Source organism: Archocentrus centrarchus, chromosome 11, assembly GCF_007364275.1.
Source record: "Archocentrus centrarchus isolate MPI-CPG fArcCen1 chromosome 11, fArcCen1, whole genome shotgun sequence".
Lineage (NCBI taxonomy): Eukaryota > Metazoa > Chordata > Actinopteri > Cichliformes > Cichlidae > Archocentrus > Archocentrus centrarchus.
In genome coordinates, this window is record NC_044356.1 from 5,143,173 (window position 1) to 5,170,473 (window position 27,301).

At 45.5% G+C, this 27,301-nt stretch overlaps 1 protein-coding gene across 1 annotated transcript in view; it reads left to right on the forward strand.

The window, feature by feature from the left end:
- The window catches only part of grin2da (glutamate receptor, ionotropic, N-methyl D-aspartate 2D, a), a 185,973-nt gene that overhangs the window by 132,428 nt on the left and 26,244 nt on the right, over positions 1-27,301 (forward strand). Inside the window, exons 10-15 of the mRNA XM_030741133.1 lie at positions 4,560-4,685; positions 6,927-7,039; positions 10,857-10,973; positions 11,760-11,920; positions 15,212-15,281; positions 16,160-16,277. Of these exons, the coding sequence (XP_030596993.1) occupies positions 4,560-4,685; positions 6,927-7,039; positions 10,857-10,973; positions 11,760-11,920; positions 15,212-15,281; positions 16,160-16,277 (705 nt within the window). The remainder of the gene's footprint in view (positions 1-4,559; positions 4,686-6,926; positions 7,040-10,856; positions 10,974-11,759; positions 11,921-15,211; positions 15,282-16,159; positions 16,278-27,301) is intronic.

Consider the following 27,301-nt stretch of genomic DNA (forward strand, 5'->3'; position numbering starts at 1 on the left):
AACGCAAACAAGCAACTGATATTTATTCATCTTGTAAAACACGTTTCACAAAACGCTTTAGTGAAGTCACGACATACAAAACTAAGAGTCAAAGCTGGAAAATAAAGGACATGAAAGCAGCAGGAAAATTTAAGGGAACGCTGAGCAGTAAATAAATGCAGCCAACGTATCCCTCAAATCCACCTAAAAAACTCTAAATGTGTAATTCATCAACTCTTACTTTATGTTGTTTTTGTCACTCACTGTTTATTGCATTATTAATCAGAAATGTTGCTGCATGGCTCCACATACACTAAAACAAACTGCACTTTTATTCTCAGTATTAAACTTTAATATGGATTACTGTGAATAATGTTTTCTATTTTTAAAAATACTTTCCTGTATTCATTCCTTTCCTCGGGACGCGTTTGTAAAACAGAATTTCTCTCCTAACGACTTTTTAAGGTTGAGGTTACTTTATTGTCTCCCTGAAGGAGAAAACGGTTTTGCATTAACTGCTGCATGAAAGCATCTGTGAGCAGACATCACAATCACAACATATTAAACGGGCACACATTAATAAAAACAAGTCATTTGCACTGCTAACCTTAAACTGATTCAAACATGCACAAATAAAAACATAAATCAGAAGCAACTGAAAAGCTGCAGTTATGTCTCTGCTGCAGGTGAAGGAGTCGTTTTAATGAATTTAACTCAGAGGGGACAAATTGGTTATAATAATTGTTGCAACCTTGTGCACCCTTCCCAAAGTCCATCAGCACACACAGAAATTGTTGGTAACCTTCCATTAAAGTAGGAAAAACCCACAATGGTCAATGAAACTGACAAAAATAATAAATAAAAATTAATTAACTCATGAACATCTGACTTTGCTTTTGAATTGTGGTTCATCAGAGTTATTAAAAAACAAACTAATGAAACTGTTGCCCAGCCTTTTGAGGCAATCACTCTCTCAGTGAGTCTTCTGCACCTGTCCACAGCTATCTTAGCCCCTCCCCATAGGCAAACTGCTCCAGCTGTCTCAGGGTTGAAGGGTTCCTTCTCCAGACTGATGTTTCAGCTCCTTCCACAGATTGAACATCTGCAGGGTTTCGATCGTGGGTTAATGGAAGGCCACTTCAGTCCAGTGTTTAGTCCGGAGCCACTCCCGGCTGTTTTTAGCTGCTACTGAGACAAAGCTTTCTGACACCGAGCAGCACAGTTCACTCCAGAATGCCTCGATAGTTGTGAGATTTCATTGTGCCTGCACAGATTTAAGATGCAGCAAAGCAGCCCCAGAACATAACCGAGCCTCCTCCATGTTTCACGGTGGGTACAGTCGTCTTTTTATTGTCTGTGAACATGCCCCCCTCCCTCATCTTCCATTAAATCCACTTTGGCTCAAACAGCGACGCATGGTGCGATCTCACACTGATGTACCTTAACCTTGGAGTTCACCTCTGACCTCTTTGGAAGTTGTTCTGGGCTCTGTGGTTACCACTCGTATTCTCCGTCTCTTCGATTTGCCATCAGTTTTCCTCTTGCAGCCACATCCAGGGAGGTCGGCTACAGTCTGCTACAGTCAGAATAAGACGTGCAGCTGTAGCCACAGGAACATCAGGCTGCTCTCAGATGGTCTTACAGCCTTTAACATGCGTGTCAATCACTGTTTCTCGTGTCCTGAGACGGCTCTATCCTCAGCTTTCTGTGCTCCATGTTCAGTGTGGTGCACACCCTGATACCAAACAGCACAGTGACGGCGTTTCACCCTTTAAACAGGCAGACTGACTGATTATAGGTTAGAAGACACCTGTGATGCTAATTACAGGACATGCCTCCCTGTGGTCAACATAATTTCACTCTTTTCTAGGGGTACCACCGTTTTAGTCCAGGCCAGTTTCATTAGTTTGTTTTTTAAACTAATTCTGCTGAAAACACAGTTCAGAATGACTCTGGTCAGTTTCAGGTTGTTTCAGGGACCATGTGGGGTTTTCTTTCTTTAAACGAAGGGTACCAGCTATTTTGGCCACGTTATTTCCATTTGCACTAATACATTTGGTGGCGTGGCTAACCCACTTTCCACTTCTGTACCTGACTGGGTGAAAGCACACCACCTGACACTGATGAAGTCAGACACGATGTTAAAAGGAGGAGCCGGTGTGGAGGAGGGTTGCAAAGTGGCTTGCAGATACACAGCAGCTGTAGGCAGGTTAAATCACACTCCCATATGTGATATGTCATCTAAAGGGATTCCTCCAATGACATGGGCTGGCACTGAGATCAGCTCCTCTGCCGTGATTGCAGCTGAGCTTGAGTCTGTGGCGCGCTTGTATGAGCATTAATGTAGCTCTTTGACCTCTTTATGATTATGACACATATCTAGTTTCATGCCTTTTGTGTTAAAATTAATCCTCCATATATGATTTATTTGTAAACGCTTCTAGCAAAATGAAATAAAAAAAAGATTATTAAAAATAGAATAAAATGAAATCATTCTGCACATGTGAATTTAACAGTGGAAACCTGGCTGAAGGTGTAATGCAGTGCCACAGTCCTTGTGGCACACAGGTTGGCAGCCCTAAAAGCATATTACCCCTGTCTGGCAGTAAGTTTAATGGATAAATCCTGAGCCTCCCCACCTGCTCCCTCACTGTGTCTCTGCACGGGAGCCACAGCTAAAAGCCTCAGATATAAACAGTGCTTCTTCCTCTTTGGTATGTCAGCGCACATTCAGGTTTGATTTAGCATCTCTTCCTGGAAGGAACACAGGGAGAGACCGAGGTGTTGATGAGGCGACCCAGCAGCTCAGCCCATCTCTCTGGTGCTGTTTGATTAGTGTTACAGCTGCCAGTGTCAGTCGAGGCAGCAAATCCCTCACTAATTTGGCAAATCTCAGAAGTATCTGCTTGTTTCCTCTGCCGGCAGTTAGACCAGCACCCATTACTGGATATGAGGAGAGACGATTTCCTCCTGTCTGCATCCAAACATCTAACAATTTAATACAAGACTGCTCATTTGCTGTGTCATGCAGTGAAACAGAAACCAAACGTATCTACATGTCAGATCCTTTAACATCATTTTCCTAAAATAAATAACATATGAATGTTCACTCCATATTTATGGACACAATAAAACATTCTAATTAAATCCCTGACTTGATTTTAGACCGAAATATTTATATCTCATTCAATCTTTCATCGCTGGTGCACTTCTGTGATCCCTCCTGGTTTGAGATATGTCTTTCCTGCCGTTACAAGCATTGTTTTGGCAGATTGAATTAACTATGAATCTGAGCTGACACAGAGCAGCAGAGAGTGCCTCCCGGTATCAGGCTTGTTTTTTTACAGTCTACCTTTCTGTCTCCTCGTCTCTGTTTTTGCATTTGTTTATCATCTTAGAGCTGCACTGGGTCCAACTTTTAAAGTTCACGCATCACTTTTCCTGTAAGTTTACCCATAATTAGTGAAAGCCTATTTTTAGTGAAATTAGTGAAACAATTTTTTTTCATAATGCTTGTCTGTGCAGTAAACAATGCATGCTAAAGTGGCAATATTTCATAAAATATGTGCATAAATTTAAGCATTAAATGGAAATATTTCACCTGAAAAAAAGAGTATTTTTTCAGTGATTTTCAGAACGCTCAGGATGCAGTCTGTCTGCAATAGCAGGTAGAGCTCAGCTGTACCAGTGGTGAAGTCTTTAGAGCTGTCCACTCCGTTTTTTCAGTTTTTACTGGGATGTGAAAACTGCATGCATAGAATCAACTGCCCTCTTCAGTCGTACAGATTTATATTCTCTGATTGCATCCTTATAATGTCTCTGGTGCAGGTCGCAGCGACAGGTGATCAGTAACTGTAACTGCAGCAGGTTTTGCTCATAAATGCTAACCCTGACCCTGCTATGTTGGACTTTATGAACTGTGTCACAATGATCTTTCTTTGTTCCCTGATTGGAAGAATCATTTAATAAAAGCAGAAACTGTTTTGATTGCCCGGGTTAGGATCGGCACTGTCACCAGTGATGGCCGAGACCTCAGAGCTTAACTGTTGTACTCTCACTGGATTTTATGATTTTAGATTTCTGAGTCTGAATAATGGAGTCAAACTCAGAATATTAGTTGTTTGTTTGAATTTATCAAACCACATCCATAGATTTCTTTGTCCCAAACTAAACTCTCTGCAATGACCTGCTGCTAAATACTGTATATTGTGTACCTGTTTATTTTAAAGGTAGACATAATCATAAATCTGCATTTAATGATGATAATGTATCAAAGGACTATTGGGAGGTGGTGGTTTATATTGATGAACCTGCAGAGAAGGCCCAAAGGTAAACTTATGACAATGATGCACTCAAAACTTGTTCTGCTGGCACTAAAAAATAACTTTTCCAGGTTTCATGTATTTTTGTCTCAACAGCAGTTGGTGACTGAAGTCTTCTTAAACTTATAGTCTCGTGTGTCCACTGTCCACACGGAGTCACACTTTATGAAGAGTTGATTTACAAATGACAGGAAAACGTCATAAAGTTTTGATGTGTGTGTGCGTGCGTGCGTGTGTGTGTGTGTGTGTGTGTTGCAGAGCCCTACAGCCCGGCGGTGTGGGTGATGATGTTTGTGATGTGCCTGTCGGTCGTGGCTGTCACCGTCTTCATCTTTGAGTTCTTCAGCCCCGTGGGATACAACCGCAGCCTGCAGAGCGCTAAGAGTAAGTGACGGGATCACTCCGGCGTCTGCACGCCAATCAGCCTCCACCACTGCTCATTTCACAACATTATTACCAACGTGTCACTTTGTCAGTTATGTAAGCGAGGGGGGGCTGATTTGAGGAGGGTGTTTGCCCAAATTGTTATAATTAAGCTTTCCACGTTTTTCTTTGACTGCACATGATTCGAAACAATCACTTCACACCCACAATGTGGCTTATTTAATAATAATGAAACAAACATTGATGCGCGGTGGTGGTTGATGTGACATTTTTACAGTACCTGTCACTTCACCATTATTATTTACTGTGTGCTTCCCTGTGCACACACATTTATTTTTAATTCTAATCTGGAAAAGTTGCTCATCATTTTGTAATAAACTGACAAAAGTAGAATTGAACTCAGTTCAAATGACAGGTGACTTTGTTTCTTCTGTACTAAAACTCCTCATTCATAAACATGTTTAAATCTTCAGTGCTTTTTATCTATTATTTATATGCTGGCAAAGATCTAAAAGCTGTATGATAAGAAGTCGCTGAGGTTTAAAGGGCAGCTACACAGACTCGTGCATCAGTCGGCTCTTTAAGAAGGACCCACAGGTGACGAGTGGCAAAGGACACACATCTGCTCACACACCTCAGCGGCTTTGACAGAACAGCAGGATTTTACTACTATGATGCTCCATACTCCACTCCACTCAGTACATGAGACACTGTAAAGTGTGAGACAGCTTAATGTATGCACTGGTATCCTCTTCACACACCTGTCGTACCTGCATGCTGACTGTCTTTTCTCAAACGTGTAACTTCACCTTTAAAGTCGAGCAATCAAACTGAATTCAGGTTCTTGTTCTTTTGTTTCTCGTCCTTCTGAGACTTCACAGCATAACGAGTCACAGCGTAATGACCTCAGATTAAAGACGAGGGCGTCGGCTGCCAGGTTCAATAACTTCACATTAGTCCTCTTCTCAGTCACATCTGTTTGAACTTTCAACATGAGTCACTTCTTAGATCACTGCAGGGCAGCTGCTTCAGTGTATACCCTATCATGCTTCAGCTCAGCATGTTAATGAACACATTGTGTTCTGCCACATGTATGTGGGCATCATTGTGTGATCTCCACTGTGATTTCCGGCTCTCGTAGCTCCATTCAAAAACCAGTTTACTGTCACTGTTCACACAGCGCTGGGTTACTGTTTGCTAGCATCACTTCATTTTAGGCCTACTGAGGACTGTGTCATTGACCATGACAGAGACAGTCCCAGAAGGCCACAAAGAGTTAAAGCTATGCCCTGCTCTGCGGTTAACATTACAAAACCAGCTAATCTCCATGCTTGAAGCACTCCATCTCATAATACTTTTCCAGAATATCTACAATAGTGTAAATACCTTTATCATATTTGGGAAATTATTTAATAATAAAAATAATAATAATCATCATCATATCTGGCAGATGCTTCTCTGCAGGACACATAGACAGGTATACTGCATTATAGAGGCTGATAGGATGAGATTTTTGTTTCTGTCCTCATGGCAGTGGAGCTGAATGAGCAGGTGAACAAGGTGCATTGCTGCCTGTCCAGTACGTGGTGCAGAGGATGGTCGGGATTCTCCATGATGGACAACAGTTTGTTCAGTGCCCTCCTCCCCACCTCAGCTTCAGAAGCAGTTGCAGTTAGCAGCCAGTCACAGAGCCGGCCTTCCGAGTCTGATGCTGCTCTCCCAGCAGACCGCAGCAAAGGACGCTGCAGTCACCACCACACTGTGTCACAACATTTCCATCATTTTCATGCACACATCAAAGGATCTGTGCTTCCATAGAAAGTAACGCCTCGATGAGAAACCTCAGTGAAATGTTGTTTCTACTGACCTGCATGACTGTTACGTTTCTTTCACTTTGCAGATTATAGAAAAGGGCACAAAGTTTGCATTAGGACGTGGAGCCTGGTGTGTGTGCACTCTGGTGCTACAGAGTGCACACACACCAGAATAATAGTGCTATATTATCCTGAGTTTTGGTTTCTGCTGCAGCTCGCTTTTATTTTCTCTTTCTTCTAAACAAAAGATGACCAAACTCTTTGGTTAGGTTTATGAAAATATCTCAGTTTTCTTTGTTGCTGCTTCAACAGAGTGATGAGTTCCTCGCTGGAGCACCCCCAAAACAACAGTGCACATACCTTAACTGAAATTAGCTGTAGCCCTGCACCATGTTTCTGACTACTTTCCTGTCTGTGTGTCCCTCAGAGTCAGGGGGGTCAAAGTTCACCATTGGGAAGTCTGTCTGGCTGCTGTGGGCTCTGGTCTTCAATAACTCTGTGCCTGTGGAGAATCCCAGAGGAACCACCAGCAAGATCATGGTAACTTCAGCCGATTGATTGTTTGATGTGCTTCTTTAATTCATTAATTGTGTGGATGACTGGTCATCAACTACAGTCAACTGAAGGTCCAAACAGTCAATAAAACACTGAAGTGCAGATGTTCAGATTTCATTCGAGGGGTTCTACAAACATTTGACATTAAAGTGATTAAAATACAGCACATGAAGACAGAATTAGTCCCACGGTTCAGAGAAACAGCTTCACAGCATAAATCAGGAACACTGTCGAGGAGGTAGGGTCATCATTGTCGAGGTCTATGATCAAGAGATGCCTCCATGAACAGAAATACAGAGGGTTTACTACAGGGTGGAGCAGCACAGTGTTGCAGTGGTTGCCTCACAGCAAGAACATTCTGGGTTTGAATCCACCAGCTGGCTGGGTCAACTCTGTGTGGGGTTTGCATGCTGTCCCCATACTTGGATGGGCTTTCTCTGGGTGCTGCAGCTTCCTCCCACATTACAAAGACATGCATGGAGTTCCATTAACTGGCAAGTCTAAATTGGTCATAGGTGTGAATGGGAGCATTGTGAGGTCGTCTGTCTCTCTGTGTCAGCCCTGCTGTGGGCTGTGGACCCTGCCTTTCGCTCAGCTGGGATAGGTTCCAGACCCTGAGACGTACAAGTGGAAGAAAATGGATGGAACTCTAATCTTGGGTTCATCTGTCCAAAGTTAGCACAGGCATGGACATACATGGCTGCGAGTGTTTATTGATGAGGTGCCTGCTGATAGAAGTAGCAGGGCTCTACTCTCTGCTCAGATTCAGCCAAATGCTGCAAGACAGTGCAAATGGACAACGACCCAAAGAAGGCCGCAAAAGCAACCCAAGAGTTTCTCAAGGCAAAGAAATGGGAGAAAATAAAGTCTCAGCTATTTTCAGTTATTAAATACAAAACATAAAATCCTGTTAGACTGTGGTGGTGTACAGAGGTAAAATTATAAAAAAAATTATGGGCCTAACTTTAACAAGCATAAATTGATGATCTGTGGGTCAAACGTAGTTTAACTTTTGTCTCACTAGAATTTAAATGACTTCATTCTCACCATCAAGCAGATACCCGTGTCACATTGAACTGCAGTCATTAATATATCATGTTACAGTGTAATCGCAGCATCTAAAGACCTCATTTATTTGACAGTGTTTATTCACTTGTGCCACTGTGGTGGTCCTCTCCGTACCTGCTGTTACTTTGGGTTTGTAATCTCTAATGCAGAGGGAAACCACAGGAGGGGAAACTCGAGGTGTCTTTTTGACTGCTTGCCCAAGTGCTTTTCAACAAACCCCAATCATCTTAAGAGCTCATTAGCTGCTTGATAGGCTTCACAAAAGGGGGTTAGAGGAGAGAAGATGATTATTCAGTGCTGTTTTGTTTTTTCACCCAGAGTCAAAGTTAGCTGCATCAGCCTGCAGGTAAGAGTTATTAATTGACTTTCTTGCCCATCAAACTAGCTCCTCTGTTCAATTTAGGATAAAAAAATAAATTGAAGAGCAAACAGTGTATTTGAGATTCCCCCTTAGCATCTGTATCTGATGTGTCTTTGCTACACTTGCCAGCCAAAATATAATACGAGGCAACCCCATCTAATTAAAAGAAAAAAGAAAGAATGATTACAAGATAAATCCGATTTTAATGGAGGTTTATTTGCTAAATGACTTCCACTTCAATTTTTCATACCTGCCTAAGCCTATTCAGGGTTATCAGTAAGTACCCCAGCATGCACTGGGAGGATAATTGTCAACCATTTATTATTGATATTAAACATTTAAACAGATTTTACATCAGTCCAAGGGCCAATAACTTCCCAAGGAGTCTGCCTTTCAAGCCTGTGCTGAGGGATTTATTATTTTTTTAATTATGCCTATCTGCAGCAGCTAGGAGTTTACATTTACTATCTTAATCACTAAAAAAATGATGCAAATTAACTTTTGGCACAACAGAGTACTGTGGAAACTAATAGTCGTCTTCAGCGCCAGCTGCAAGTGCAATTGTATTGCTCAGGCTGACCCACAGCTCGAACTTGCTTCCTGGCTGAATGTCAGCATTGAACCTTCGTACAGCAATGAAAGCAGCTCTTCTGACCACCTAAATGTCTTCACACCAAATTGCATAAACAGCCTTTAAAGGATCTTCTATAGCTGCTACAGTAATTTGGGGCAGCTTGTGGTTTACAATAGTATCAGTGTTTCCTTGCTTCCTTACTTAGTCAGAAAGCAATGCTACAGCACAAAAACACCCACAGATACACTCCTCCCAGAAAAATCAGATCCTTTAATGTAATTAATTAAAGAGGCTGCCATGCTCATGAAGGGCTCTTTGTATGCCTCTGCACCACTTCATGCACTGCTGATTACTTCTGATCATTCTCTGTTTTGGGGAAGACGACAAAGTTGCAAGGATCCAAATCTGAGCAAAAACTTGGTTGGTCAGCTCTGACTGTGATTGGCTAAAAGACTTCTGCCTCTTAAATGTGCTGTCTTGCTGCAGTTTAGGTCACAGTTACTGTCTGACACCTCGGGTTGTTCTACAGAACTGCTCATTGATAGTCTGATGCTGGGGGGGGTGGGGGTGGGGGTGGGGGGGTGTGACAGTGTACAAACTTGTGAATACTGAAAAAAACAACAAGCGCCCTCCTGGTTGTTCTGCCACCTTCAGGCCACAAACACTTTGCAGACGTTTCCTTTGGAGGCTGTTGTTCGCTCTCTGGCCTGTAGCTGCAGTTACATTCATGTAGTCAAAATGAGACCTCCAGAGAGCAATCTAAAAATAGCAGCGGTGCTGGAAGCACTCCAGAGGGGCACAAAAACATAACGTTTAAGGGAATTGTATCCAAATTTAGATCAGGAGGGTTTTTTTTTTCATTTTATGACTACATTTTTTTATTTCTCACCTTAAATTTGTGTTTTTCTAAAAACATTCAAACAAATCAGTGAAGCACCCCGGCAGTTCTCTAATCTCACTTCTTCTTCAAAAGGCAGATTTATTTTTTATTTGTGCTGCAAAAGATAATCCACTTTGTTTATGTTGAATGCCTTTGCTCACCTCTTCATTCATCTCTGCCAGTGACTGTACATGTGGGTAAAGACAAGATTATGTTGCAAATAACCAATGAAATAGCTAAAGGCTAACAGGAAGTCAGGCCAACTTTGCAATAGATTTGCACCGTCTGTTTTCTCAGCTGAAGGCTTTGTGTATGAAATTCAGCTGCATGAATGATGAAAGATATCATGCTGGAAGCTTGAATTGTACGAGGATTAAACACAACATATCTCACCGAGATCCCCTACTTTGTGGTGATGCAGTGTAAAATAACTTGTACACAATCTGTTTTTTATTTGAAAAGTAGCTTGTAAGTATAGTGAGTAAAAAATGAGCTGTAACGTAGCACATAATGGAACTGCTTAAATAAAGTCTTTCAAAATTCTTCCTGAAGAATTAAGTATTAAAATTGAACCGCATCTCTCCATCAGAGGTGCTAATAGAGTTTTAAGGTGGGAAGAAGGCTGCTGTGATGCACGTGATGATGTCAGGAGTGGACTGCAAGAAAAAAGAGGTTTCCTCTCATCATTCTCAGGAATCTGCAACGTAAATATTAGTATAAATTTAGGTTCATGTAATGAAAGGACAGATTCAGAGGTTGCAGTTTTAGGAGGCAGAAATGCCACCCTGAACAGTACGAACTGGCCTCCAGGAGCTGTGAGTTTAGCGATGAAATGTCAAGAAGTGAAAATCCTAAAATACTTTCACACCTGTCAAGTTCAGTCCTCATTGATCTTACTCCACCACACTTCTACCTTCAGGTGCTGGTGTGGGCCTTTTTCGCTGTCATCTTCCTGGCCTCCTACACTGCCAACCTGGCTGCCTTCATGATCCAGGAGGAGTACATCGACACAGTCTCAGGACTGTCAGATAAGAAGGTATGGGATGGATGGATGGACGGATGGCAGATATTCAGGCATTCATGGCTGTTTAATTTAACATAATTTAAAACTTGCAACATCTTTCAAAATAAATACAGCCCTGATTCCAAAAACATGGGATGTTGTATAAAATGAAAAATGAATGAACAGAAACCAGATCCAGAGATGCTGCAACCATCTTCTCTGAGGCAGAGGTCATGTTGATCGGACTGAAGCAGAAACCTCATCTTTGGGCTCATAAATCAAAGATGGAATTTTTGGGATATCATGGAGAGTGCCTTTTATCAGCACAGAGTAAAAAAGCTATTATTTTATCACCCTTATACCATCAGCATAAATTAGAAAGGGAATAAAACTTAGATTATGATGCAGCGGTTGCATTGTCTCGTGTTTGCCTCCAACACAGCACATCAGAATAGCTTAAGGTAACCTAAGTGGAGAACTGTGTATATTTCCCTTCCTTTTTTATTATTATTATTTTTGCAGTGCAGTTTCAGCACCACCCACAAAACTGTATCCTGCTGCTCTGACACTTTAAAACCTCATCTGTTTCATCAGTCTCTCGCCCTGAGCTCTTTAGAAAACTGTAGCACAGAGGCTCCTCTTTGAAAGCGAAGGCTTTGAATCTTTGTCGCTCTTCATCCTGCAGCAGGGATCAGCTCCTCTCCCTCATTTCAACTACCGCTCTTTAACTTCCGTCCTCCCTCCTGTCTCTTTAATCTCAGCGCACCTCTTCTTCTTCTTCTTCTTCTTCTTCTTCTTCTTCTTCTTCTTCTCATGCAGTTCCAGCAGCCGACAGAGCAGTACCCGCCGCTGCGTTTCGGCACAGTGCCAAACGGGAGCACTGAGGAGAACATCCGCTCCAACTATCCCAACATGCACCAGTATATGATTCGCAACAACCAGAAGGGAGTGGAAGAGGCCATTGACAACCTGAAGACAGGGTAAGGAAAGGAGAAAGGCCCGGTGAGGACTGGAATTGTGGACTGAGGGTGGAGATGTGACTTGAAATTGCAGAAATGAAAATCTGTCTGTTCAGTGAGATAAAAACAGTACAATAATACATACCATCAGGGTGGAGAACGGCCGATCGGGACTACGAAGAGCACGAAGTAAAAGAAGTCAGATACTGTTACGACTGAGAGCAAAAACACTCTGCCTGCACTAGACATCTCATTTCTGCAGATATACTTCTGCTGTCATCTACTTTTTAAAACAGCACCCAGTTAAAGCTGCACATGTTTGACAACAGCACGTACTTTAAACAGATACTGTGCTTTCCCCTGCTTTTTATATATCTTTTATTTTTAACTTGAGGCAGTGTTGTCATCCATACTTGGTTCAATTACAGGAGCCCTTTTTTCCCTGACTCAACCTGTTAGTGCATTGATCTGCCTTGCCTCGGGAGCCTCGGCAAACTGCTGTAACCTGTGCAGCCCCATCAGGATCATGGCTACTGAATGCAGTTGGAGTGTGGGAGGTGGTGGTGGAAGCACTTTTAAATAATACATGCTAGCAGCAGCCGCAGTGCAGTGGGAAAATTGCGCCATCTCAGCACTGGCTGACACTCGGGCGCCTCTTGTCTTCAACAAGGGGGCTTATTATCCGCCTGTGGGGCTACAAAGTACACAAAGCACTTTCCATAAAATATACACTTGCTCATTGCGTTTGAAGTGGAAGCGGGTGCAGAGGAGGGGGAGGGCGAGTGATGCAGATTAGGGTTCAAATGTTTAATGGGACAAGTAAACACGCACACACACGTGCACGCACGCACACACTCACTTGAGCATGCCAGCCAGTAGCGGTCGCAGCGTTGAGTAGATTTGAAGTAGCGTGTTATTAAAACACCAATGATGCATTCCTTTTTGTCCTTCTTGTTCCTCTTACATTCATTTTCTATCTCTCATTATCTCCCTTCCATCAGCCAGTCTGCCCATTGTCTCCTTCACTGTTCTTCTCCCTTTCCTGGTCCTTCGCTCTCATCCTGACATTATATACAGAGGAAACATTAGTCTGTCAGAGCGAGGCCTCATGAAGAGTCCTGTTTGATTTGGCGATCATGGCACTGAGCGCCGCCTCTCCATCTCAGCTTTTCTCTTCCTGTGCTGTCCTTTCCTTCTGTCCTCTGACTGGTCTGTTGCTCCCTCCTTCATTAACTCCTTGCTCCCAGTATATCAGCTCCTTTGCTTCCACTTTGCACTTCCTTCTCCTTCTTCTCCCTCCCTCCAATCATAATGTCTGGACTTCCCTTTTCTCTCCTGTTCCTGTCACCCACCCCCTCCCCTCCTGGTTCGTGTACCCTCGTCGTGACCTCTTTTCAATCTTCCACCCTTCCACTGAGTCCCTTTCCCCCGGGAAGAATTTTGTGGTTCGGTGCAGCTCCCTGAGTGTGAATATAAATGAACTTGAAGTAGAAGAGCAGGTGTAGTGACAAATCCATCATCCGATTCTCAGATGTTCATCATCAGTGTGAGCTGAGCTGTTACATTTAATCCATTACTTTATGATGAACTGTTGTAATTCACTTTTGATGTATATCTATTTTACACAGCTTCCCTTTTCTGCTTCCACTCCAGCAGGAGATTTCAACTGATGACTTTTTCCGCTATACTTTAATCTTTAGATTTTTTTTCTTATTACTGTCAGGATCGCTGTACTCAAAGGAAGACTGTCATTTCTGCGTGCAGTAATTTATATTTGGTGGTGTGGTATGGCCTTGGACCACCTCTCCCATGCGCATGAAAGCTTGAGGTGGGAGAAGAGATCAGGCATCAGTGAGAATTGATGTAACACTGATGAAGTCAGACACAGCATGAAGAGGAGGAGCTAGGGTGGGGTTGGGTTTCTGAGTTGTATGCAGATGTGTAGCAACTGTAGGGAGGATAAAGCTGGGCTTTAGGCTGAGCTTAAGTTCTCTTCCTGCCTGGACTAATGTTAGTCTTAATATTGATGAACATTTTATCTTATAATTGTCTTATTTTTCCAGAGTGTAACGACTGGCTGTGTTATTATCGCTTCATATCGTGGAGACTGTGAATTTAGGAAACCTCCTAGGTGCAGCTTTGAGAATGGGGCCTGGGTTAGTTTCTGATCCCTAAGATCTGTCCAGAAATTGCAACAAAGAAATGTATAAATTAATTCACGCTATTTGTTTAATGGTCATTTGTTTTGCATGTAATTGCAAATATATCAGTACAAAAATAGCAGCAATTTCGTGTTGAACCATGTTGTGCAGGGTAGCTGCAAATCCACTGCTGCAGATAATGCACTAAATGCCTTCTACAGTTTAATATGTGTGAGAGACCAGATCAGTTTAGCATATCATTTATGCTATGACATCTCATTTGGCTATTATCAGCCCACTGAATGGCGCTAATCAGGCTTTATCAGTTCCAGGCGACACCAGCAAACACCTCCCTGTACCCTTTAGCAGGCTCAGTGGGTCATTATTCAAGTGCTTTATTTTAAACCACGATCTTCTCCTGAACTTCACCTCCGACCCTTTGTGTCTTTGTGAAAGTTGTGTAACATAACAAAGGAAAAGTTCAACCCCTGTCTTTGCTGCTGTTTTAACCTAGAAACAGTTCAGCGTGGGCGAAGTGACCACCACTGAATGAGGAGCTGCTAGGGACTGGTAACAACATGTAATGGGCATTCAGTGGGGTGGGTGTGACTAATGCACTCCACCAGGTTTGATAACCTTTAAATAACACATTTACAGACTGATTTACAGCCATTCTGTGTTTTGTGATGTATTTCTTACAACATCACTGCTGCAGCAGGCCGTACCCAGTCATGTCTCTGAGGCATTTGCAAACCTGAGATCGAGTAAACTTGCCGGCACATTTATGTACAAACGTGCATTTTTGTGAGCAGCTGCAGTTGGAGATTACAACAACTGTGAGAATTTTTCCTGCAAAGCAAAAGTGAGATTCGCACCCTTTACATGAATCACCACCTCCCCTGCTGCTGCATTCAATTATGCTCTATTCAGGCTATTGTAGGAGGAGAAATGACATCTCTTCCTCCATTTATGAATATCTTGTTGTGTGATTGTTGAAAGTTGGTGCAAAATGGTGTCTAGAAAGAACTCTCTGTGTTCTGTTTTCTTTGTATCGTCTCAGTGCTGGTTTGTCCATCATTTCTTGTCATTTTGTTCTCTGTCGTCATTTAGATCCAGGTCATTGATTTCCATTTCTTTGTTGTAATTTTCCTCCTTCATTTCTCCCCTGCAGAAAACTAGATGCCTTCATTTATGATGCTGCAGTTTTGAACTATATGGCCAGGAAGGATGAGGGCTGCAAGGTAGGAAACGCATCTTTGAACAGTGATTGCACAGCTCTGCACAGTGGCACTTTCATATATGGGGTGGCTGTAGCTCAGGAGGCAGAGCAGGAGGTGGACCTACTAATCAGAGGGTTGGTGGTTTGATCCCTGACTGCTCCAGTCTGCAGGCCGAAGTATCCTTGGGCAAGACACCGAACCCCGAGTTGCTCTGTGTGACTGTTAGATAGGAAGCACTGACGCATAGTGTGAGTGGGTGAATGAGGCATGTTGTATAAAGTGCTCTAAAAGTTCTGTATGTGAACCAGTCCATTAGCATTTACACACAGGCAGCCATTGTTCAGTCCCTTTGCTCTGCAAAAAAAGAAAAGGAAAGCACAACAAGCATGCTAAATGAGCACTTCTGTAAGATCTACATCCGTATTAAATAAATCAAACACATCCAGTGCATTTATATTTCCCCCTTGTGGCCTGTAGCTAGTTAATATTGTCATTTTTGAACGGCACTGGTGCTGATTTATTTATAAGTTTGTATTTGATACAGCTCCCATAGCAAGAATGAAAATCCTGCCTGGTGATCATTTGTAATAAGGTCTGTGGGAGGCCTGAGCTCCCAGCAGCCTCGTACAGCAGCCACTGCTGCAGTAATTATTACAGCTGATGTGGATCTATATTAATTCCTCCACTGAAACAATATGCCACACTCTGGGATGTCGATATTAGAGCTGAGCCAACCGCATTTATGCGACCGTGACAGTACACGAAGAAATTACAGTTGAAATGAAACAAATTTATCTTTTGCTCGCTGCAATCTGCGTCTTCATGTCGTGCTCTCTGCAGATTAATGTGTTTGTGTGTATACGTGGATTTATGGATCTTTATGTCTTTAATTCACAAAGGTTATGACCATCGGCTCTGGTAAGGTGTTTGCCACTACGGGTTACGGTATTGCCCTGCATAAGAATTCCCGCTGGAAACGTCCACTGGACCTGGCTCTGCTGCAGTTGGTTGGAGATGGTAAGTTAATAACAGATTATTTTTGCAAAGTTACAATTATTCTGCATATTTTGAAAGTCTATACGTTTCTTTAATAATATTTGCGGCTTTTATCTATTATTAAAACCTTATTGACCATCCTGTGACTATGGTATCACTTAGTTTTCAGTCATTTCAGGTAAACATAATCTGATGCCCATCCCACCTCAAGTGTCTCCTTTTGATGTGGAGGTATAGCAGCTCTGTTCTGAGTCTGTCCCAAATGCCTGAGCTATTCACCCTACTGGATCTCTAAACGGTGGTGGGCACGCTTCAGAGGAAACTCGTTTCTGCATCTATTTACAATCTCGTTCTTTTGGTCACTACCCAGAACTCGTGAGGGCGGGAATGTAGATCAACCTATAAGCTGACAGCTTTGGGGTTTGCTGTCTCTTCACTGGTACTATGTCCACATTACTGCACTCTGTCAATCTCCTGCTCTACTCCGCCCTCTCCCATGAACAAAATACATAAAGTTATCCACTTGGGGCAGCAGCTCATCCTTGACCCAGAGGTGCTAATTCTCATCCCATCTGCTTCACACTCAGCTACAAAGTGCCCCATTACAAGCTGGAGGTCATGACTCGATTAAGTCAACAGAACCACATCATCTGCAAAAAGCAGAGGTGAGATCCTGAGACCACCAAGCACAATACCCTCCACCCTTTGGCACCATAAATACTGTGAACAGAATCGGTGACAAACGGCAGCCCATCCTGACTTACTGCTGTCAGTGTGAACCAAGCTCTCGCTGCAGCTGTACAGGAACCAGAAAGGACTAAAAGCAGTTCAAAGTAACCAGCCACAGCGGGCAGTTAGAACACCCAGTTTGCCTCATGCTCCTCCTGTCACAGGGCAGCATGCCCTGTGACAGGAGGAGCATCCTGTTATTAGTGAGTCTAGAATTAGAAGATAATTCTGCTTATGTTACCTCCCCATAAAACAACACATCAAAATCTTTGAGAATTATTAAGGTCTACTGAATTTCATAAACAGCTAGAAATGCTGGCTGAATCTACTCGTCGAACCCCCAAAAATATCAGAAACCTTACCCGAATTTCATTATTCAGACTCATTGGCTTAAAGGGTGCAAGTGCAGTTCAAACTGTACGCCATCACACCAATCATAATCTGTCATCCAGGAGGCCTCTTTCTGAAGACGTCCCAGTCTTTCACATTTTTGTGTATTTATGATGATCAGGAAAGTGTTTCTGGAGTTCTATAACTACATTACACATGAATGATGGGCATTTTAGTAATCCTGCATCCCTCAGAGAAGTTTAGCCAGGTTCCATGGTGGCTGTGTGCTGCAGGTGGTAAAGGAGGATGAAGGCTGAAGTTAGCACAGAGCTGGAGACGAGGAAGATTCAGACGGATAAGATAAGATAAGATAAGATAAAACTTTAATAATCCCACGACGGGGAAATTTGTGCATTACAGCAGCTCAATACAGAGAAAAAATGAAAAGGATGAGTAAGAATGATGTGGGGAAAGATGTGAAAGGTGAGGGTCAGCAGAGAAATTAGAGGAGGTCAGAGGGGAGAAGACGAGGGACGAGGGAGGGTAGTATGACCTCTGTTACACACACACACACACACTGACACACACACACACACATGCACACACACACTGACACACACACACATGCACACACACACACACACACACTGACGCACACACACACACACACACACACACAGACACACACATGCACACACACGTGTGTCAGACACACACACACACACACACACACACACAGACACACACACACACACACACACACATACACACACTGACACAGACACACAGACACACAGACACACACACAGACACACAGACACACACAGACACACACACACACACACATACACACACACACACACACACACACACTGACACAGACACACAGACACACACAGACACACACAGACACACACACACATACACACACACACACACACACCTGACACAGACACACAGACACACACAGACACACACACACACATACACACACACACACACACACAGACACACACAGACACACACACACACATACACACACACACACACACACACTGACACACACACACAGATACACACAGACACACACACACACAGAGCTCCAGACTCACTTCCTCTGCACTGATTAGTTTCTCTTATAATCTGAATCTCTGTTCCGTCCTCTGAGCTGTGGTCGGAGGTACTGAAAGGAATTTCAGCCTCTCTGCTCGTTGCTCGCTCTCTGTGGGATTTTGCTTGTTGTTGATGATGTAAAAAGTTCAGTTCCAAACGAGCTGCCTGGCTGCTTTTTTTTAATGAAAGATTCACTTGATTGGTTCTTGAAGAAAACTCTGTTTTAGCTGCAACGCTTCAGAATTTAAACATAAATGTATTCAAACCCCGGCCCTCTGAGCCTTTGGTTACCCATATTACTATCGCAGTATTACATTTGGTGATCATTAACATTTCAAAGAACTCATTTGTGTTAATAGCTCAGTAATGGCACTGTGTCAGCCTGAAGATTGAAGAGTGGATCTGTTCAGCAGAGACACAAAGAGGTATGAGAGCCACGGGTGGGTGGAGCGGAGGAGGAGTCGAGGCACTCAAAGCCCCTCCTGGTACCTGAGAGTACATTTTACTGTGCTATTATTAACCAGACAGTTTTGAACTGTTTATGTCAGCCACGGTCTCTCAGTGTGTGCAGAAACATATTGTAGCGATTCTCTTAGTTAGAGAGCGTGTTGATGTTGTGGGATTTCGGACTGTTCGGGAGGTTCGTGAAGGCAGCATGGAGAGAGAAAAAGACCGAGAGCTTGCCTGTGTGTGTGTGTTGCTGTTCCGTTGTTGTAGTTGTGGTTGGCGTGGCTGTGGCCTACAGCAGCCGTTTTTCTGCTAATAAAGACGACCTTTGTTGTGAACATCGCCGACTGTGGAAGTGTGTTTACAACGTTACATTGGTGTCAGAAGTCAAACTGCTAACCGTCGGCTAGCCCTGCTTCGGCTACCTCAGTTGACAGCCTGCGCTAACTATGGCAGCGCAGCGAGATGTGGCCGGGGCCCGCCCGAAGATCAAGAGAGAGGCTATGGACAGTGACTTTGGGGGCACGCTGGGTCCTGAGGGAGCGGACAGTGCCGGAGAGCGTTTGGCCCGCCTCAGACGGACTGCCAGAGGCCTGGCGGCCGCCGCTGGCTTTAGCCCATCGACTGCAGGAATATACGCGGGCGCGGAGACGCCCGCCCCGAACAGCGCGGGGCCCGTGCTTGGCGATAGTGGCGCCCGGCCCTGCCAGGCAAATGTGAAAACCCCCAAGTACTCCGGTAAGGCTGACTGGGAGGCCTTCCATGCTCAATTTGAACTGTTAGCGCATGCTGCGGCCTGGTCCACAGACACTAAAGCACTCCAGCTAGCCTTGTGCCTCACTGACGACGCTTTGGCATGCCTGCTGCTGCTTAGCCCAGCGGAGAGGGGTGACTACAGGGCTCTGGTTGGTGCTCTGCAGCGGCGGTTTGGGCAGTGTGGCCCGCCTGCTGTCCTGCGGTCCGAACTGACGAGTAGACGGAGACAACCGGGTGAGCCGCTTCGCGCTTTGGCTAATGACATTGAGATGCTAGCGAAGAAAGCATATGCCCACATGCCCATCGACGTGCAGAACGAGCTGGCCAGAGACCAGTTCATCCGCGCCATTATCCCTGGTGAGCTGCGCATCCAGACTCAACTTTCCCACCCCCGCAATCTGCACGAGGCCCTGGAGATGGCCTTGGAGAGGGAGGCCGTGGTGGCTTCTGCGGGGTGCGACCATAGCGAGTATGACCCGGTGGTGAGGGCTGCGGTGCCGGAGGCCCCGGGCCAGGGGGTGCCAGCTTGGGCGGCCGAATTGACCGAACTGGTTCGAGGCGTGTCTCTACAATCTTCACGCCGCGGTGCTCGTCCTCGCCGAGACCCTCCTGTTTGCTGGACGTGCGGACAGCTGGGCCACATCAGCGTGCGATGCCCAGACCGTGCCGGTGTTCAGGGAAACGCCTCAGGGCCTGCGTAGGCGGGACGGCGCAGGCCCCTTCTTCTGTGTCCCAATCCGCCGGGGCGCCGGTGGACAGAGCCCAACGGTACAGCTGGGGGTGCGGGGCTCAGCTCCCCCCAGAAGCAGACGACAGCACGGAGTCCGCGAGGGTGGTGGGCTGGACGCGTACAGGGGATTTTTGTCACATCCCCATCACCCTGGCAGGGGCTCCGTGCACAGCTCTGGTCGACACTGGCTCCACTGCGACCTTGATGAGACCTGACGTGGTGCCGGTGGGAACCCAGTTGGAACCAACTACAGTAAAACTGCGTACAGTGACTGGTGAGTTAGCCCCGATGTTGGGAAAAGGACTGGTCCCTATTCAGGTGGGGGGCCTGGGAGTGAACTTGGAGGTGTGGGTGGCAGCGGTGCAGGACGTTTGCATATTAGGCCTGGACTTTCTGCGGGCCTCACAGAGTGTCTTAGACCTGGGGAATAACACGCTGACCTTTCCAGGGGGCCCCATGGTTGACCTGGTGCGCCCCGCACAGGCCCCGAACCTACACCCGCCAAAGTCGAGAGCAGCGGGGGTGCACCATGAGGCACACCTTCCGCCCCCGATCTACCCCCCTGCACCCTTGTCCCCTGACCCTGATTTAGCCACCGTGGTGGGTTCTCCTGCCTCAGACCAGCACACTGTAATGGGGGAGGGGGATAGACTGGCAGTAGTGAGGGACATATGGACACGTAGCTGCCAAGATTTAGATCATCCACAGCGGGAGGAGCTGTGGCAGGTGCTGCTGGAGTTCAAGGACATTTTTGCTCTGTCAGAAGACGAGGTAGGCTTAACTCACCTCCTGCAGCACAACATTGACACGGGAGATGCACGGCCTGTGAAGTCACGCCCTCGCCGCCTCCCCCTGGCGCATCAGGCTGCGGCTGATAGTGCGATCGGGGAGATGCTCAGGGCTGGCGTCATTGAACCCTCCGACAGCCCCTGGGCCTCGGGGGTTGTGATGGTTAAAAAGAAGAAGAGCCCCAAAATGAGATTCTGTGTCGATTTTAGGCCGTTGAACAGTGTGACTAAGAAAGACTCATACCCGCTGCCCCGCATCGATGAGTGCCTGGATTTGGTTTCCGGCTCTTCCTGGTTCTCCTCGCTGGACCTGCGTAGCGGGTATTGGCAAGTGCCCCTCAGCCCCGCAGCCAGACCAAAGACTGCTTTCAGCACAGGCAGGGGGCTGTGGCAATTCCGTGTTCTCTGCTTCGGCCTATGCAATGCGCCGGCCACGTTTGAAAGGTTGATGGAAAAGGTGCTGGCCGATATTCCCCGACAGGAATGTTTGGTCTACTTGGACGACATCCTGGTCCACGGAAGTTCCTTCGAGGCAGCTCTGGCATCCCTGCGGCAGATTCTACAGCGGATAGCGGCAGCGGGCCTGAAACTCCACCCTGATAAGTGCTGCTTTATGAGGAAAGAGCTGGAGTTCCTGGGACACAAAATCGGGGGTGAGGGTATCAGTACGCTGGAGGAGAAAGTGCAGGCGGTGAAGGACTGGCCAACCCCCACAAACTTGAAGGACTTAAAGAGCTTCCTTGGTCTGGCGTCCTACTACAGGCGGTTTGTAAGGGGGTTCTCCTGTATTGCTGCGCCCCTGTTCCGCCTGCAGAAAAAGGATAGTGACTTTGACTGGTCAGTGAACAGGCTTTTGAGCGGCTGAAAAACGCCCTAACAGAATCTCCCACCCTCGCCACCCCGGACCCCAGTCTGCCGTTTATTCTAGACACAGATGCCAGCGATGTCGGAATGGGGGCAGTGTTGAGCCAGGTGGGGCCAGCGGGGGAGAGAGTGGTGGCGTACTTCAGCAGAACCTTTAATAAGGCTGAATGACGCTACTGTGTGACGCGAAGGGAGCTCCTGGCCATAGTACGGGCAATAAGTCACTTCAGGTACTACCTTTGTGGCCTGCCCTTCACTGTCCGGTCAGACCATTCAGCCTTGCAGTGGCTAATGGCGTTTAAGGAGCCAGAGGGGCAGATTGCACGCTGGCTGGAGGAATTAGCGCCATACGTCTTCGAAGTGAAGTACCGAGAGGGGGCTCACCACGCCAACGCAGATGCCATGTCCCGTCGCCCCTGTGCTCCAGCTGGTTGCCGGTACTGCGAAAAGCGGGAAGCCCGGGAGGAGGAGCTCCGGGCTGGGGGAGAGCATGATTCCGGGTGTAGCGGAGGTGAGCTGGCCTGCAGAGTGGCACAGGTGATTGACCCGCTCGAGTGGAGAGCGCAACAGGAGCAGGATGTTGACCTCCGGCCAGTGCTACAATGGGTGGAGTCTGGTCAAAGACCGCAGTGGAGCGGAGTGGCTGGATACTCACCTGCAACTAAAGGACTGTTTGTGAAATTATCAGCTCTCCGAGTAAAGGACGGAGTGCTGCAGAGAGCCTGGAAGGAGCCAGCTACGGGGGAGGAGAGGTGGCAGGTGGTGGTCCCCAGGGCCCTGAGGGAGGCAGTTTTGAAGGCCTCCCACGGAACCGCCGGGGTGGGGCATTTTGGAGTTTCCAAAACCCTTCGGCGGCTCCGGCAGAGTTTCTACTGGGGGCAGCTCAGGAGGGATGTTGAGGACTTTTGCCGCCGGTGTGACCTCTGTGCAGCGCACAAGGGTCCCTCAGACCAGTCCCGGGCCCAGCTACAGCAGTTAGCAGTGGGAGCCCCGATGGAGAGAGTAGCAGTGGACGTGATGGGTCCTTTTCCACGCACAGACAGAGGAAATCATTATGTCTTAGTTGCCATGGACTACTTCACAAAATGGCCGGAGGCATATGCCATACCCGACCAGGAGGCGGAGACGGTGGTCGACAGGCTGGTGGAGGGCATGTTTGCCAGGTTCGGGATGGCAGAAACCATTCACAGTGACCAGGGAAGGAACTTTGAGTCGGCTGTTTTCTCTGTCATGTGTGAGCGCTTAGGGATGCGAAAGACCCGGACGACACCGTTACACCCGCAGAGTGATGGGCTCGTCGAGCGCTTCAACAGGACCCTGGCGAAACAGCTGGCCATCCTCACTGCAGAGCACCAGCGTGATTGGGACATGCATCTCCCCCTTGTTTTGTTGGCGTATAGGTCCGCTGTGCAGGATTCCACCTTGTGTACGCCTGCCCTGCTCATGCTGGGGCGAGAGCTACGGACGCCAGCGGAGATGGCACTGGGGAGGCCTCCGGACGCTCCGGTAGTCGTACCGGGTCCGGAATACGCCAGGAGACTGCAGGACCGGCTGGAGTCGGCCCATGCTTTTGCCCGTGATCAGCTGGAGAAAGCGGGAATGAGACAGAAAAGGAATTATGACTTGAGGGTAAAAGGGAAAGACTTCAGGGCCGGTGACCTTGTGTGGGTGTACAGCCCGAGGAGGAAGAAAGGCCGGTGCCCTAAGCTGGACTGCCACTGGGTGGGGCCTTGTGTAGTGGTAGAGAAGCTGGGGGAAGTGGTGTACAGGGTTCAGCTGCCGACTAGGGGGAGACGAGTGGCCCTTCATAGAGACAGGCTGGCTCCATATAAGGGTGATGTGCGCCCGGTCCAGTCGACCCCCCTGAGAAATGAAACAGCCACAGCCCCAGACTCACTGACTGTGCCCCCTTCTACTGCCCCACAGCTTCCTCCACTTTTGCACCCCATCCCAGATCAAAAGCAGGGTGCTGCAGGACAGCAGACACAGCCCCAAGTGTCGTCTACAAGGGGGCTGCAGAGGCAGAGAAGACCCCCAGGTCACCTCAGAGACTTTGTACGGGATCCCTCGGGGCGAGGGATTTAGTGAGGGGGGGCAATGTAGCGATTCTCTTAGTTAGAGAGCGTGTTGATGTTGTGGGATTTCGGACTGTTCGGGAGGTTCGTGAAGGCAGCATGGAGAGAGAGAAAAGACCGAGAGCTTGCCTGTGTGTGTGTGTTGCTGTTCCGTTGTTGTAGTTGTGGTTGGCGTGGCTGTGGCCTACAGCAGCCGTTTTTCTGCTAATAAAGACGACCTTTGTTGTGAACATCGCCGACTGTGGAAGTGTGTTTACAACGTTACAATATTAAAGATCAAATCCCACAGACAGGTGAGCATCATGTGATCATATCACAGAAACCAAGAGAAGGTTCATAGAAATCTTTGGCTCCATAACCACAAGGAAACTCAAGAGACACACACCTCTGCAGTTACAGCTGAACATCCAAATTTCCAAAATATAACAAAATTAGATACAAATACTAAATGTGTAAATACCCAGCTTTGCTCTTCCGTGACACATTTCAGGGGGATAATTTGATTTGATAAATGTGTCAGTTTTCTCCTGTTCCTTATTTATGTATTTGATTGATTGACACAAGCAATATTGCTTCTTCTCCATGATGAATAAAATGAAGGCAGACGAGACATACACAGCAGAAACTGATGTTTATAACAGCTTCCAGTCATTTTCTTTGCAGTATAAAACAATAACCACACTTTTCTGGTGTGAGTAGTCATTATGGATAAAACTGTATTAAAAATATGTATAAAGAAAGACAACATTCATTCAGATAAGTTACGAATGGCAAGAAGCAAAATCAGGTTATAAATCCTCCAGCATCATGGGGGGTATGTTTATGCATGAAAACATTAGATACTCTGCTTTTAGAGATGTGCAGACTATATTTTAAAAACATATAATTAATGATATGGATCAATCTAGGAACCATCGGCATTCGTCTGCTTTGCCTCTGGAGGCAACAGCAAATATTTTGGGGCTTCTGATCTCCAGCCAAGGCTAGGGCCACGACTTCCTGTTCAGTCAGGCCCAAGGTTAGAGACTGCAGCCTCTACATGTGTGAAAACAAAGGGAAACAGATGCTGTGCATTTTAAGGACAGTAAAATTCTACTGGTTCATTAAAAATGTGGCCACCAGGGGGCATCAGCTTTAATGCATGTTGAAAAAGAAGTGTTAATTACACCTGTAGTGTGTGTGTGTGTGTGTGTGTGTGTGTGTGTGTGTGTGTGTGTGTGTGTGTGTGTGTGTGTGTGTGTGTGTGTAATAAAAAAAATATATAAATACAGGGTGTCATCTGTGATATAAAGATATAATGTAACGTATCCATGTCTACATAGACTAAATGCCTAAACGTAATCTCTATCACATGTATGCATAAGGATATATAATGAAATAATAACTAAACCCAAGCACAGAAATAAGCATAAGATAAACAAAATAACCCAAAAGCAATTTAGAGACTCATGGCATAAATCAGTTCCCATATATCAGATCTTTATCTATCATTGCAGTGTTACACTGTAACAAAATGTTGCCTAAACCTATTCAGTAAATGTCTGTATTTACAAAATGATAAACAGGAATTAAACTGTCTGATAACACCAAAATAAAAGCAGCAAAGTCAGACAGTTACCATGTAACAAACACAGTGTGTGCACTGCCTACACACACACACACACTCACACAGACACACACAGACACACACACAGAAGACATAAACACACACTAAGTCTAACTTTCCTCTACACTCCTTTCCCACACTTATTATCAGCCATCAGGGAGCATTCTGATTGGCTGCTACTCAACAGCCAATTCAGTCTATCTTTGGACTACTAAATATACCAGAAATTATCTGTATATTAATATACAAATGTCTGTGTACATGGCCTATTATGTTATTTATGGTGATAAATAACTTACATGTAGAAATTATATTTAAATTCTGCCACTTGTAATCCTGTTGTGTCATTTGTTGCTATTATATTTTATAATGGAAAGCTAGAAAAGCCAAATGAAAATGTGTCAGACTTCAGGCAAATTAAAGTTGTTTCCTCCTGATCTGAACCGATCAAAGGGCGGGTGAGTGGCTGAAACAGAAACAGGAAACAGTAATGCTGTTATTGATCCAGGGATGTCAATAACATCCATGTTTCCTCTAATAATCCCAAATGATTAAAAACAAACAATGATTGTCTGAACAGCACTAGAGGACCTGCTGAAATAGCATTTGACATGTTTGTCGTGGTAATCATGCTCTTTAAGATCTCAAACCTGAGCTTCAGCACTCTCATAACGACCCCAAAGACGTGACATGAATTCATTATGTACGACACAATCAGTGTGGCCCTTTAAGAGGTCCCATAATTTTTCCTGCTAATGCATCTCTTTGTTAGAGTGCTGTCATTTCCTTTCTTAGCACATGACTGGTCAGTCACCAGATTGCCTACTCTGGGGAGTAATTTAGCCTCTTTGCAATTAGAGAGTGCGAGAGGCAGGTGGAAAATGCCTCAGTGGCAGCAGTGACAGCAGCTCCTGGGGGAAGACAACACTGGAGGCTGATGGCATGTGATACAACATGTTCAAACACAGATGTGTGCGTTTGTCCTTAAAATGAGATATTGTTTGGGCGACAAAGCTGTCGATGTAGAAAAAATAGAAGAACTTGTTTTTAATTAATGAGTCCTTAAACTTTGTTAATGTGAAAAAGTTTCATTCGCTTCTACTCGTGTTGTTTTCATTGTGTTTGTTACATTTAATAAAATGAAATATTTGTAGCACATTTAAAGGTTTCCAGCTTCTCAGAGGTTTTTAGTTTGCATTTCCATCAGTGTAGCATTAACCAATCACATTTCATCAGGATCTGGTTACAGGAAGGTGACCTACAATCTAAACAATTATTAGCTATTTAGCCTGATCAAAATGCAGTTATTAATGCCTGTTTGAGATTTATGTGCATTCCTAAACAACAACTGCACAGAAAACAGGAAGTCTTAGCCTTGATATCAGCTCGCTGCAGCCCCTAAGCTCTCAAATATTGACTGATGATGATGATGATCAGATGAGATTGGGTGTGTTCAGGGAGGTATGGCCAAAAGCCATACAGGGCAGCATGGTGGTGTGGTGGTTAACACTGCTGCCTCACAGCAAGAAGGTCCTAGGTTTGATTCCACCTTGTCCGGGGTTTTCTCCGGGTGCTCCGAGTCCAAAGACATGCAGTTAGTGGGGTTA